The sequence below is a fragment of the Spea bombifrons genome, chromosome 2 (assembly GCF_027358695.1).
Source record: "Spea bombifrons isolate aSpeBom1 chromosome 2, aSpeBom1.2.pri, whole genome shotgun sequence".
Classification (NCBI taxonomy): domain Eukaryota; kingdom Metazoa; phylum Chordata; class Amphibia; order Anura; family Pelobatidae; genus Spea; species Spea bombifrons.
In genome coordinates, this window is record NC_071088.1 from 117,591,977 (window position 1) to 117,605,523 (window position 13,547).

Here is a 13,547-nt window from a genome sequence, read left to right on the forward strand (position 1 = left end):
CACTCGTAAGATGCAACTAAAAATGCGAAATAAAAGGAAAATAAATTCAAAGTTAATGAGGTTCTCTTATGAAGATACGACGTGAACACCTGCTAGGGACAGAGAGGCGGAAAAGAAAACTTGGCATTGAAGTGAGACAAAAAACAGTTCAGAAGATAACAGGTCCATGTAACTTGACTACAGATGTTTTCGGCAAGGGGGAGGACTACACAAAACATACAGTATTTATATATATCTATATTAATATATACATTGCATATGCATGTTGATGTACATCTTGGGGTGTAGAACACTGAGATACACTCTTTCCTAGCAGAGTTTCTGAGCTCCTACAGAATAGGGATATCAGGGGAGGAAGGAAGAACGTGGGTTGGGTCCTGAAGAAGGACACCTGAAAGTTTTACAGTAACCGCCTTATAGCTACCAACCTATATTTTTACATGCGTTCATGGCACAGAGTTTCATAAAAACCAGTTCTGCTGCCAAACGAACTACCACTCCGCTGTGGAAGACATGTCACAGCAGGCTCCGTAATATGTCACGTCTAATTAACATAACCTTTAATTGCGTGATGATTTTTCCCTTAAAATTCTTTACAGCGCACACCCAAAAATAACCAAATGAGGAGGATGGATGCGTTCTGACAAGAATATTAATCACAGGAAAGTTATCAAGGTTTATGCAATGTCGAGCGAATAGCCCATGTCTGCCTCCGCTCCGGCAAATACCTTTTTGCCTCATTGCTTCTTTCTAGGGTCCTGGTATGTGGCTCCCTCAGAAGTGAAAGGATTAATAATACTGCAGCGGTGGGGTCACCTTGACTGATGCAGACACAGCAAAACCACAGCCTCTATAGAAGAAATACTGCAGACTTAACCCTTGTCTTGCTGGGACTAGAGAGTCACAACCCACTGCTAGCATAGAATGTTTCTTTAAGCCTACAGAGCAACACAGATTATTACATCAAAAGCAGCTATAAACTGCATGGTATATACTCTTTTCAATACATCAACTCATGGAGCAGTTATTGACTGAGAAACATATATAAATGAAATAATGCATTCGGTAATGTCTATATATTATACAGTCGCAATGTACCCTATATAGAATAAAAATGCTATATGATAAAACTGAACACACATATGTCGCCGGACCATTTTCTACTTCGAAAGGATCATAAGGTGTGCTAAAAAATCACTATTTTAATTGTTTCAGTGTAACCCATATATCATGGATTAAATGAATGTGTATTTTAATATAAATGCTCTACATAAATAGATATAAGGGGATATATGTACTTTAAATGAAAATATCATTATAACACCGCTCATCTGTTCCTTTACAGATACATTAGCCGGTTTACTGCAATATCGTGGTGTTACAAATATTCTTGGCTCTTGTCTCTTAGAGGAGAGACTCCGCAGTATTATCTCCTGTGTTTTAAGCTTCTGTACGTGCTTCAGATTTCAGTATCAGATAACCCTGGAAAATCACATCATCCTCCTGTGCCCGAGGTTTTTGTTATTGCGTCTGACAAATTATTCTCATAGAAAGCTTAGCCTGTGAGTGGTATAAAGTTGGCACATTTCATAAACAATGCCTGATCCAATGTGCAGTACTGTCAGAGGCGTATGTTGGCTGGACGCTGCCCTAGGTGTGACCCAAGACTCCACAATTGCCGTCTACTAATGCTGAACGTCAAGATATAACATCCCAGTGCAATGTATGTGTGTCCACGGAGTAAGGTCACTAAGGAGGGTGTGCCTGCCACCCTAGGCAATAATGTGCCACTGAGTACTGCACTCCAGATCAGGAGACCTCTAATTGAAAGAGTTTGTTCCTTTTGTAAGGCACATTACTCTGGGGACATGGTCGGAAGCTGCTACCAGACCGCTATCCCCTGGTGCACATTGGAGATCTCTAACACCATCTCACTTGTCTAACATGGACATTAGTGTAACGTGCATTATCAAGCCATTGTTCATGGCCACATCTCCCCCTAAAAAGGCATATACAAGATGTCACTGACACAAGTGGTCAATGTTAGCTGCACCCTTTTGTTTCTCGTTAGCAGTGATAAATGAAACACGGTGGCTTGTCAGTAATCTGCATTGTCTGATGGATGATATGCATTGCAGTGAAATATTTGGGAGTAAAATTTATGTCCAGTCCGGTGTGGATGAAAGGAAAAGCTTGGATAAGTCAAAAAAACCCTAAATGCTACGGCAAGTATGGACCAGTCTTGGAGGCGACATCCTAGTTCCTGTATTATTTCTCCTTCTTCAGTGCATGTGATTAAAGTATGTACTTTACCAGGGGTTTGCATCTTTGATGTCTAGCCATGCAGTATGAATGTTGTAGAATAAGGACTGCTGATTTGGAGAGCTTCCACTCGCACCAGAAACAAAGCCAACCACTACAATCTATAAACATACCCAAGCGACTAGCAGTCTCTATAGAGTGACAAGAATAAAGAAGAAGCCAGATTGAAATGTGGTGAACGTCACCAAAGCAAACAATAGCATTTATCTGAACAAGAATAGCTTATGACCCTCAGACTGTATGTGACTAGTGACACAACCCCTGCATTTCATGAGTTTTAGTAGATAGATATTTGAAGCTTGAAATGCCAATCTGGGTAAACCAAACAAAAGAATAAATGTTTCCCCCCTAAACAATCACAAATAGGCTTATCAAGCCATTGGTTTCTAGATTCAGGTTATGCAAACAAAAGTGGAAACACCTACGCAAGGTCACACAATACTGCGTGCTTTGTGATTACCTGCTCGTAGTCTAGTGAAATTTCAGCTTTCGGTGTCATGTTTTAACCGTGTATTGTTATTTGAGTACAAAGCTATATATTAAGAGTTCTTGCAGAAGCTATGGCAGAAAGTGTCTTCCATAGCTGGGTGAAGGAACCTGAACAAAAAAACCCTGATCAAACCCTGCCACAAAGAAAGCCCTGAAACGCTTCCGTTATAGCTTTTTCTAGAGCTGTCTGAATGATTGTGAATGTTACTAGAGTCGTATTCCCAGCAACCACATGATCCTCAGCAAAGATTCATTCAAATGCTAAAACCTGGGTGGGAGCTCCTGAGAGCAGCGCATGGAGTCAGTGTTCTAGATCCCTCAATGGATGGGGTGGCACCATGGGAGAGGTGGAACATGTTCTGTGTGACGGATAGAATCTGTATGCATTTTGTTGATACTACTATATCAACCGCCTGTCATAGTGTCAGAGAAGTGTTGTGTTTCTGACCACCAAAGGAGTCCTTGTCTTACTAGTGGTACATATGAGAAGTCCTCTGTTTTAATCTAACTAGAGAGCAATAAAGGTCTATGTGAGATGACTTAGTAGGGATCTACTAATCTCTGCTGCAGAGAGGAGACATGATCTGGTTATTATTTGCAACAAAAACATGTATTACCATTTAGGTTACAATGTTGAATTGTCACATTAACAATCCAAATCTTCAGCAATTGTAATACTGATACACTGTGTGACGGTTGCTGCGAAAAAGATCATTATATCTGTATTTGCATATTCATATTTGTACAAATATCACTTTTTATTAGTAAATAAGCAGAGCAGCACCACCAAACCTTTGTATGAAACTATTTGTGCTTATTATAAACTCTTGAAACTAAAGCCCTCTTGTTCCAGCTACTGACGTCACCCTTTAGTGCAATGAAATATGTGAGCCCTTAATAGTAATAGCACTTAACGAATAGTAGATTCATGGAAAAGACACCCTGCAGTGGTGGTGGGAGCTGAAATCTGAGGTATGTGTGGGATGTATTGAGAAGAAGAAGTAAAGTATGGTTTGTGTGCTGAAAGCTATCAAAAGTTGACTTTAAGTTGACCTGGATTTCCTTATAGCCTATGTATGTTTCAAGTGTTTAGCAGATCGTTTGATGTCAGTAAAAAAAAAAAAAAAGTGAAGTGGTTTGAATTTTAAGCCGTTTCCTTTGTAGCGTGACTCCAGTGGATTATTTAATCTGCACTCCAATGCAGGCGGCGTCTGGGCATGTAAAAACACACAGCTTTCTGGGTACTTGCGGCAAAGCATTACAATAGAGTTCTAATTAATGGAAAGAGGTCTCGTGTAATTGGAAGGAGCAGCATTCTCCAGCTATTTAGCAGACAGTTACAGTCACTCTGCTGTTATTAAAAGTGTTTTTTTTTACAATATTCAGCAGTTTCCCAGAGTCTGCGCTATCTGAAGAGCGAAGACTGTGATCCCCCATTTGGCTATTATCCAACGTCTCGATTGGTACCCCCCCTCACAAGAAGGATGGGCGAGGGTTTTCGTGAACTAGAGGAGGGCTCATGTTTCTCTAACCTGGTTCTGTAAATATGAGTGAAGGTTTATAAACACAATGTGGCATTGCTTTATCTTCTAGAATGCAGTTTTTGCAGAACTAGTAAAATGTTTTCCAGGGCCTTTTTATATTGATTGGAACCCCCCTACCTACATTCCCTAGTAACATGGACGGACTCTGCTTGTTTGCTTGCAAGTGGTGGGTGAAATATATATATATATATATGTGGCTGGGGGGGTCACTCAATGCAGGGGTCACATATACTTGCTGAATTGGCTTTGCAGATTAGGAGGGGACTGTGCAGTCTTCTGACCCTAGCGTAACTCCGCATTATTCCACACATAATATGTAAATCGCATAGTTTATGAATTGTGCAGGTCACTCGAAACGGGCGTGCAAATGTTGTCAAAGGTAGTGGCTTTGGGCTGGGGGCCGACTGAAGATGTTGTGCTGTCTGGGTCTAAGGATGAAACTCGGCCCCTCCCCCAACATACATTTAAAAAATAATTAAAAGTAAATATGTCCGCATCAAAGTCATACAAATAAATTAAATCAAACAGTATTTTTTAATTCATCTCTCCATTTTCTTCCTATGTCTCCCTTTTTTCAATATCCCTCTTTTCCTTTGCCCTTCTCTTGCCCTTTCTTCCCTTATCTCTCTTCATCTCTCATTATATCTCTTCTTTTCTTTATCTCATCTCCCCCTTTTTTATTTTAGCTCTTCTTTATTACTCCTTCTCTTTCTCATTATCTCTCCCTTTTCTCCCGATCTCTCCCTTTTCTCATTATCACTCCACCTTCTAATTATCTCTCCCCTTTTCCCCTCATCTCTCTCCTTTCTTCTCATCTCTCATTATACCTCTCCTTTCTGTTTATCTCATTGCTCTCTTTTCTCTATCTTTCCCCTTTGTCCTATCTCCCCCCTATTCTCGTTATCTCTCCTTTTTCTCATTATCTCTCCATTTTCCCCCCTCTCATAACTTCCTCAAGTCCTGTGGTGAGACCTTGTGGTCTGTTCATACAGACCTCTCTTTCAGTGCACGCAGCTTCAGTGCTGAGCGCTGGGTTATGACATCATTTCCCGACGCCTGGCATCAATAGCGAGAGAGCAGTGAAACAGACCTTGCACTCCTTTTATTTTGGGCCGGTTACAGGGAGACCAATGATCTCCCCAACGGGCCCTGGTCCTCTAGCGGCATGCAGTCCAGTCCTCCTCTGGAGAGAGCTGGCAGGGTGTTAGACACCACAAATTATGGGGGATGGACACCAAATCCCCCCCACCCAGGAATGATTGGACCAGGGGAAGCTGCTCCTTTTGCCTTGTGTTAAAGATAGCCCTGGTTTTCCACATGGAGATGAGGAGAATTTTTGTTTTGTTTTTGCATATACAGTATTTGTAAAAACTATTAGGTACATCAATGTGTTAAGGTTGTTGTAGAAGTTGTTGCAGAGAGAATTACCCATACTCAAAAATGTGAGTGTCCTGCCAGCAAACCTACATTTTACAATACAGTAGAATAAGAGAGAACGCATTAGCAGCATAATCGGTTTCTGGGCAGCCCTAGGTATTTTGCCCCAGCCCAAAAAAGTTTAGAGGGTCTCTTCTCTAATACAAGTGATGAAAATAATAATTATATATAAACAAAGGCACATAACACTCATGACCGCTATATTTTATAGTGTAATAACTTCTTTGTCTCACCGTCATCCATTGGAGAGCCCCCATAGACCAGCTACATGCTTGTATGATAGCACCACCTCTGTTAAAGGGGGACTCTGTGATAACTGATTTTAGGAATTTAATCGTGTCGATAGGTTTAAACACTTACCTTAAAAAGTTGAGTTTCAATTATTATAAATAGGTTTATTTATCTTACCAAACTGTTAAATGTAAGGTTTTTTAGAATGTAAGGTTTTTTAGGGGAATGTCAGAAAAGAGTCCAGAAGTTATTCTCACTAGTGAGATTCAGACTTGTGGGGCTGTTTCGAAAAGTCTTTTAAGACAAGTCTCGAAAAGTCTTTTTTTTAAGACAATATCAGCTCTACTTTTGGATCTGTGTTTTGTATTAAAGGCAGAGATTTAAGGGTCAGCCAAGATGCGGAGGGTATGCCAGGATTGGAGTTTCCGTTTCATTCTTGGTGCGATTGTAAGCCAGTAGATTGGTTTGCACAGTGGTGCAGGAGATGAAAAATGGCGTGTGAGGAAAATAAGCCTCGAAGCAGTTCTTCAGATCAGCTTTTATCTTCTCCAACTGTCTCCAACGCAAAAAGTTGGAGTAGACAAAAGCTGATTTGGAGAAAGTTGTATAAAATATGAGATGGTCAATAAATATTCAGTTTTTTTCTGTATCCTTGGGATATGGCTCATTTCTGCACTTTGTTTTTTATGCAGTGTTTACAGGGCAGGGTGAGAGTTATGAGAAGTGAACAAGCTGGAGTTAAATAATTCAGTGATAAATAATTTGGGCTTTACATGTAAACTAGCAGCTGATAACTGCGTGGTAAAAAATGATCATCTTGAATATATGTGATGCAATGTTTATTCTGCATCACAGTCCCTTTTTTATACCTAACCCAACTGCTGTTGAATTCTGCATTAACTCTAAAGTTCACCCTACCTACATAGGAACATGACTGTACCCAACTTGCTACTGCGATCCTAATCAACTCAAAACCCAAATCCCCATTAAAGTTCATGGAAATCAGGTTTACATAAACTTGTGCTCCTTAAAGTAGAGTGAAATAGCCAAATTCTGTCGGCTGCATAGTCCTTAGTCCATAGTAGTCCTACTGGCCTAGTGATTTTCACACTGAGGGCATTTTATACAGGGTATTATCCCAATAATATCCAGGACAGATATGATTTGTCAATAATTGACAAGTTGGCCCTAGTCTGGAAAATCAGATTCAGATTAAAACTTTAGAAAAGTATTGTGTAAAAAAGAGAGGTTGATCTAATGATTTATGATAAAGCAAACAGGGCATCTGCAAATAAAAAATGTTACAGCATGAATAAGAGAATGGAACACCGAAAGGTGTGTCAGTGAGACAGAGGTTAGATAAAACTGGAAACGAGTAAGCGAAAGGCTAAAAAAGGTAGTCGGATGTAAATCCCTAATCAATAACTCTCGGTTAAAAAAAAAAGGAAGAAAGTGAAAGTCAACAAAGCTATGGAATTTCTGGGCAGCAGCTCCTCCAGATCCTGCTGCATTTCTCCATTCATGGTCCAGAGCTGAGAGACGATCCAGTTCAGCATCTCGAACGTTTAGTATTCCGGGCACTTGTCACTGACTCACTGGGGGGAGGGGGTTTGGTGCACTGGCTGAATGGGAGGCTGGATGGGAGGCTGGAGGGAGGCTGAGATATACAGAGAGCACGCTGGAGATCGGTATGAATTGAGCCATGGCCATGATGAGAACGTCGGAGTGGGACACACAGGGTGGCATAGTGGACGCAATGCACACAAGTCTCGGCAGAAATAGTTCTAGGGATAGGTCTTATATAGAGTTGGCCAGATGAGAGAAGGGTGAAGGCGGAGTGCTCTTAATGGACATGGAAAGAGGGAACACTTTTATGCTTCATGGGGGGTAACGAGATACCAATAGAAGAAAGCTAAAGACCCGGCTAACTACACGGGCATTGGCGAGAGAATGCAAGCAGCAGGAGAAACAGGGGAGAGGTAATAAAGAGGTAGATGCACATGGCTAAAAAGAGGTAGATGTAATTACAGTAAGTCAGAATAAAGAGGGGGCACCATCTGATCGCAGGGCTGTGACGTACAATGTATGCATTATTTCATGCTTCAAAGTAAACAATGATAAATAAAATAACATGAAACTGCATGGGGAATGAGCCCAGGGAAAGCAGAGGGAAGTTTAGATAAAGGAATGTGTTGGGGGGGGCGATTATCCAGCAGTAAAAAGGAGGCAATATGTTAGGAACAATGAGACAAAAAAAAAAAAAAAAGAGTATGAATTAACCATTTAGTTGCTGGAAGATATCGTGCTGTTCAGCTGCCATCCCTAAGAATCAGCAAACCAAATGAGCTAATTAAAACAAAGGTAACTTGAAGCTTTCTTTTTGAACTACAACTCTGGTGACTTTGAACGGCAATATATCTGGCTAGGGTTAATAGGAGTAGTTATCTTAGAGCTGGAGAACTGCAGATTTGATGGGTTTGCATGGAGACAGAAAAGTAAAATTGTAAATGCTTGAGTAATGGGTTTGCAATGCCAGTGAGCAATGCGCTAAAATATGGAAAGAAAACACGTAGATGAGATGGGGAAGCCCTCTATTTCCTCTATACCCTTCTAATATTCGTTTTTGTTTTTTATAACAAGTTTGATTATAGGGCTGTTTTTCCGTATTACATCCTTTGACAGGTTGACAAGAGAGAGAGGTCTTAGTTCCGTCAGCTCAGTTTATCCCAGGGCTATACGGATAAGGTGCTGGCTGCATTCTCCTGTTACATTTCCTGCCAGGAAGAATTTTAGGTGGATAAGGTTAGCAGATTCCAATGCTAAAGGAAGGAGAAGGCAAAAGAGTTAAATCTATAGCATTACCAGTCCCCTCCTTTACACCCCCCCCCTTGGAAGAATAAGTTAGCCAATGGGAGGGAAGCACAGGTGAGACAGCCCTTCCCCTTACCTGGCACAGAGGAGAACAGAGAGATAGGAGAGGTACAGGGCGTCCGTCTGTCCCTCCCAGACTCTCTCCCTCTCCTTTTGGGAGTTTTCAGTTTTGTCCTGGCTCTAGGGTGGGGTACTGGGGTGAACCCTGCTCGGAATTCTGCCCAGCGCATCCCCGGCACACAGGAAGGAATGAAGAGCCGGATTGTGAAAGTGTCCAAAAAGTCTCCAGCTTGCCTTACTTCTGCAGCTGCCTTTGTGCTGGTATAGTGCAGCCATTCGTTAGTAAGAAATAGGGAAAAATACAGGATTTATAATCCCCTGCATGATTATTCCATCCCCGCTCCTGGACACTGGCCTGGCTTGTCAGGATTATTTTTAGGACACTTGTGCTTTAGAAATACACAAATCTTTCTCTCTTTTTTTTTTTTAATCCTGCACTCCCCCCCACCCTCCAGCCCGGGGCTTTCTGCTGCACAATCTGTCAGAACCCTAACACTTCCTCTCCTTTTCTGTGCTGGCGAAGGGCTTTTTCCACCGCTGCCCGAAGAACAGATCAGATAGTTCAGAACTGACGGAGAGAAAAAAAAGGGACTGAAAAGAGAATTACCCCTCCTTACAAGATCCAAGGGAACCTTTTCTGCCCTGTGCCTATCATACCCTGTGAGCCGAAGTCATGATTTTAGGTAAGTGAAAATATTTTGAAAACATTTTCAATATTTACCTTTTTTTTAAAAATATATATATACATTTGTCACATTGTGCCGTTTTGTAACTAGTAATGACCTATATTTTTGCCAATGTCCTACTTCGCTTGACAAGCCTCTCATCTGTAACAGAACCTTTTTTTGTAACAACTCACTGATCTTATGCGCTTTCCTGCTACTCTGCCCGTGTCGGTCATTATTCCTCCGCCGTTTTCATTTCTTCTGCTCTATTTCCATTTCACAGTCCGTTCTCCGTTCTCTTCTGCCTTTTCTCCAACGGTGTATTCAGGATAGTGTATTCAGAATGAACCAGGGGTTCCCACTGCATCTCTTTAAGCACTTGAGGAATCACTTTTATTAGTCTTGGAACCGGGCGATGGAATTTTACTTCTCTGAATAGAACCAAAGCTTTTTATAGCGTAAATGTAATATCCAGGACAGATGCTTCGCTTATCCTTTACTTCCATAAACATAACACCCCCACCTCTTCTGTAAGCCTTCTTCCTCATTTACCGCTTTGGTTCAGGATGCCATGCTGCTGGCTTTCCAAGCAATGCCATTTGTAAAGCACTCTTGTATTGTTTAAAGGATATTATTCTGCACAGTAACAGCTCTAACCATTTCTCGCTTACAACTGAGGAAATAACGCCCCCCCCCCCCGCTTACCCTCTATTACGGCTTAAAGCAATGTGTTACGGAGGCATAGCCCTAGATGATACATACGGAGAATACATACGCTGTGTTTTATCAGCTGCCGTAAGCTTTGTGCTGGCTGGAAGTGTATTCCGACTGTCCGATAGAAGCGGATGAGACCCCCCCTTGTAGAGGCAGCACCTACTGTGTATGGGGGTTGTGCGTTCCTCGGTAGCAGATGGATAAACACTATGTCCTGGTGTTACGTAATAACACTTTTAGAAATAAATGAACAAAGTCGTTCAAGACTTCCACCCCCTGTTAAATATACTAAAAAAAAAACCCTGCAGTGTCCCCTGCAGTCTAGCAGTGGATGTGTAGGTGCCGCAGTTTTTGGCCAACTGCACATTTCACCAGGGAACGGAGAAATGTCCTGTAACGGACCCGGCCCCACGTGTCCGTCCTCACCTTGGCCAGCGACCAGGGGGATGCTTTTTGTGGAGACGCTCGTTTTAAGCAGCTGTGCCTAACTAAGCTGCGTCGGCTTTGAAGGAAAGAGGCAAAGCTTCACCACTAATAAGGGAGGCACTAGATCTCAGACGCAGGCTGGATTTCTCACCGGCAGAATACATGCAAACTGCAGTGAATTGGATACCATGTTCTCTGACCGACGTCAATGTCGTGGTTATTATTTATTGTGTTTTATAGCTTTTACCTTTTTCATTATCTTATCAAATTTTTTTTCAGTAATATTACATAATATACTGGATTTACATTTGCTCATGCACTCTGCTTTGGTAAAAGAAGCTTCACTAAGCCTACACACGCTTCTTTGTTACATAAAGGGTTAATGGGTTTACTGGTTGCATAGAATAATTTTTCCATATAGAAATCGATATGTAATAGAATAAAGTCCAATTGTAGCCTATAATGTGAGCCAATGTGGGCATGAGACGGGACATTGTCTGGCTTGTGGAAAGTCTTCCACTTTAGTCTTTTTGTCCACGTAACCATCTTCATAGATGTAGCAAAAGCTGCTATTGTCCCAATCCAGGTGATTCATCAAATAATAATAGACAGAACTGAGGAACAGGGGATAGAAAAACTCAAAATTCAATATATTTTGTCTTTTGACGATAAGACTCTTGAATCAGGTTCCCTTAAGAGAACTCAAATAAATGTATGCATTCTATACATGTAAAGTTACTTTGTATTCATTTATGCAGGGTGGGAGTTGGTAATTTCTAAATTTATTATATTACGGCAATACACAGCAGTGATTACTATAATTATTGGACATGCAAGAGAGAGAAAACATACCCTGTCATTCACATTTCCTAATGGGTTCACATTGTCCCTTGGCGTGTGTCACTGACATGTTGAAATATAGACACAGGGACAACATACTAACCTTAACTCCTAAACGCTCAACGCCACAATAACGCATTTAACCGATGATCGTATTCAAAGGTTACACTACTATGTAAGTAGATGCTAAGAGATCCTTCATCCAAGGAGCCAGATGAAAGAATCACTGGAGGAACGTATTCAATAACATTATAACAGTAATGCAGATATGCTACATATTTAAAGATGCTGTCCCACTTAGACAAACACACAAACCCATCAACAGCCCATCAATGCCTAATTTTGTGTCACATACCAATCAGATTGTTTCTACAAAGGTTTCAGTGCCTGTAACAAGACCAGGAATTATGTTATCAAAGCTGCATTTAGTGATATGAAAGTTAAGTTTCACAGAGTAGGTGGAAAGGCATCTTGTGTTGTTAGGGGTCCAAAAATCCCTACATAACCTGTAACACCAAACTTTTAATATTATTGTGCTGATTTTGTTTCCCTCACTACCAACTAATGATTGAAACCAAAACTCCCTATAAAGCTAGTTAGCAAAAACTAAATAAATCTTTAAAAATATGCTAATTTTTGTGGCTGGCGAATAAAAAAACTGCCCAACGTGCGCTCCTCCTGTATCGGTACCAGCTTTGTCAGCCGGAATGATCAGCGAATCAGCAGCCATATTAAGCACAAAGAAAGTATTATTTAGAAAACCCATTAATGTATTGTGACAGGTACAGCGACCGCTGGCATCTCTTTTCCTTTGGTAGGAACGTATTGACTAATGACTAAAGGAAAGAACTGCTCTGAATTGGACATTGTTGAAATTAAAACAAAGAGTCCACTTTGATTTCAGCAGAAATGATTTAAAATAGATAAAATAACCCCTCAAAAAATGATGGCTAATCACAATTAGCTACCCCCCCCTGTGAGTTTGCGTGTAACCGTTGATCATGTTAGGGTTTTTCTTTATATAACATCCAGGTTTGCAAATAAGCCTCCCAAGCAGGGTCATGTCCTGTCTGTGACACGAGACTGGATGAATTGCGTATAGCCAATAGCCAATATGAGGTGGATACACCATATCTTCATTTAGAGCTCAGTTGAACGTAGTGATGTCATGAAGAACAGGGGGTTCTCACACATCAGACGGGATGAGTGGTTCTACATCTCAATATGATGGGGTCTTCCACCACCGAGAGGAAGCGGGCTGCATTTTAGTTGGTTGTAAATCAAATATTGTTCCTGGGCAGCTGCTGTTGGTCAATCATTTGTAAGATATCCAGGTACACCCAGGTGCACTTCAACTACCAGGGAAAATCTTTTAAACATGAGCTATATAATATACTATTGTTTATGATCATAAATGATTGATGAGCTTTGCAGTTTTCAAAGTTTAACTTTTGGCTACGCTTCCTTGTGGGATGCGGGTAGGAGGTCCTGCTGACGTTGGTGAGCTGTCCCGCTCACACATGTAATTGTTAGAGGGAAAGGGGGCGAGGGACAGGCCACGGTGCATGACCCAGAGGAACGGCGCTTCAACCGGAGTCTCCGGGCGAAGCCTAAGGAGTTTCCAGGTATGCCGATTACTTTATGTTCAAAATTTGTTAGTGGCAGCCATCAGCTGTAAGTAACCAGTAAAAGCTAAATGCTTTATTTTCATGGATGCCCCCACAGTATGGCAGCAATGAAACACAGCTGAGACAGTGACGTATCCTGGCCCAGGCCGACTAGGGGAATCAACCAACCTATTTATGCTATGGAGGCTGCGCTTGCATTAAAAGGCGCTCGGTGTCTTAATGCTTTTTATTGGATTTTTGATGCCAACCTTGGAGGGGGGCAACCCCAAAGGTAAATACACCACTGCTGAGACCAGCACATAAAAGATACTTCTCCTTAA

General features: G+C 41.3%; 1 protein-coding gene across 2 annotated transcripts in view; it reads left to right on the forward strand.

Annotated features, from left to right (window-relative positions):
• ZNF385A (zinc finger protein 385A) overlaps positions 1-13,547 on the forward strand; it is a 103,857-nt gene that overhangs the window by 21,627 nt on the left and 68,683 nt on the right. The window contains exon 2 of one of the 2 annotated variants that reach the window (XM_053455961.1): positions 9,478-9,637. The exons of the other annotated variant lie outside the window; for it this stretch is intronic. Within the exon in view, the coding sequence (XP_053311936.1) occupies positions 9,628-9,637 (10 nt within the window). The 5' untranslated portion in view covers positions 9,478-9,627. The remainder of the gene's footprint in view (positions 1-9,477; positions 9,638-13,547) is intronic. 2 annotated transcript variants of the gene reach the window in all.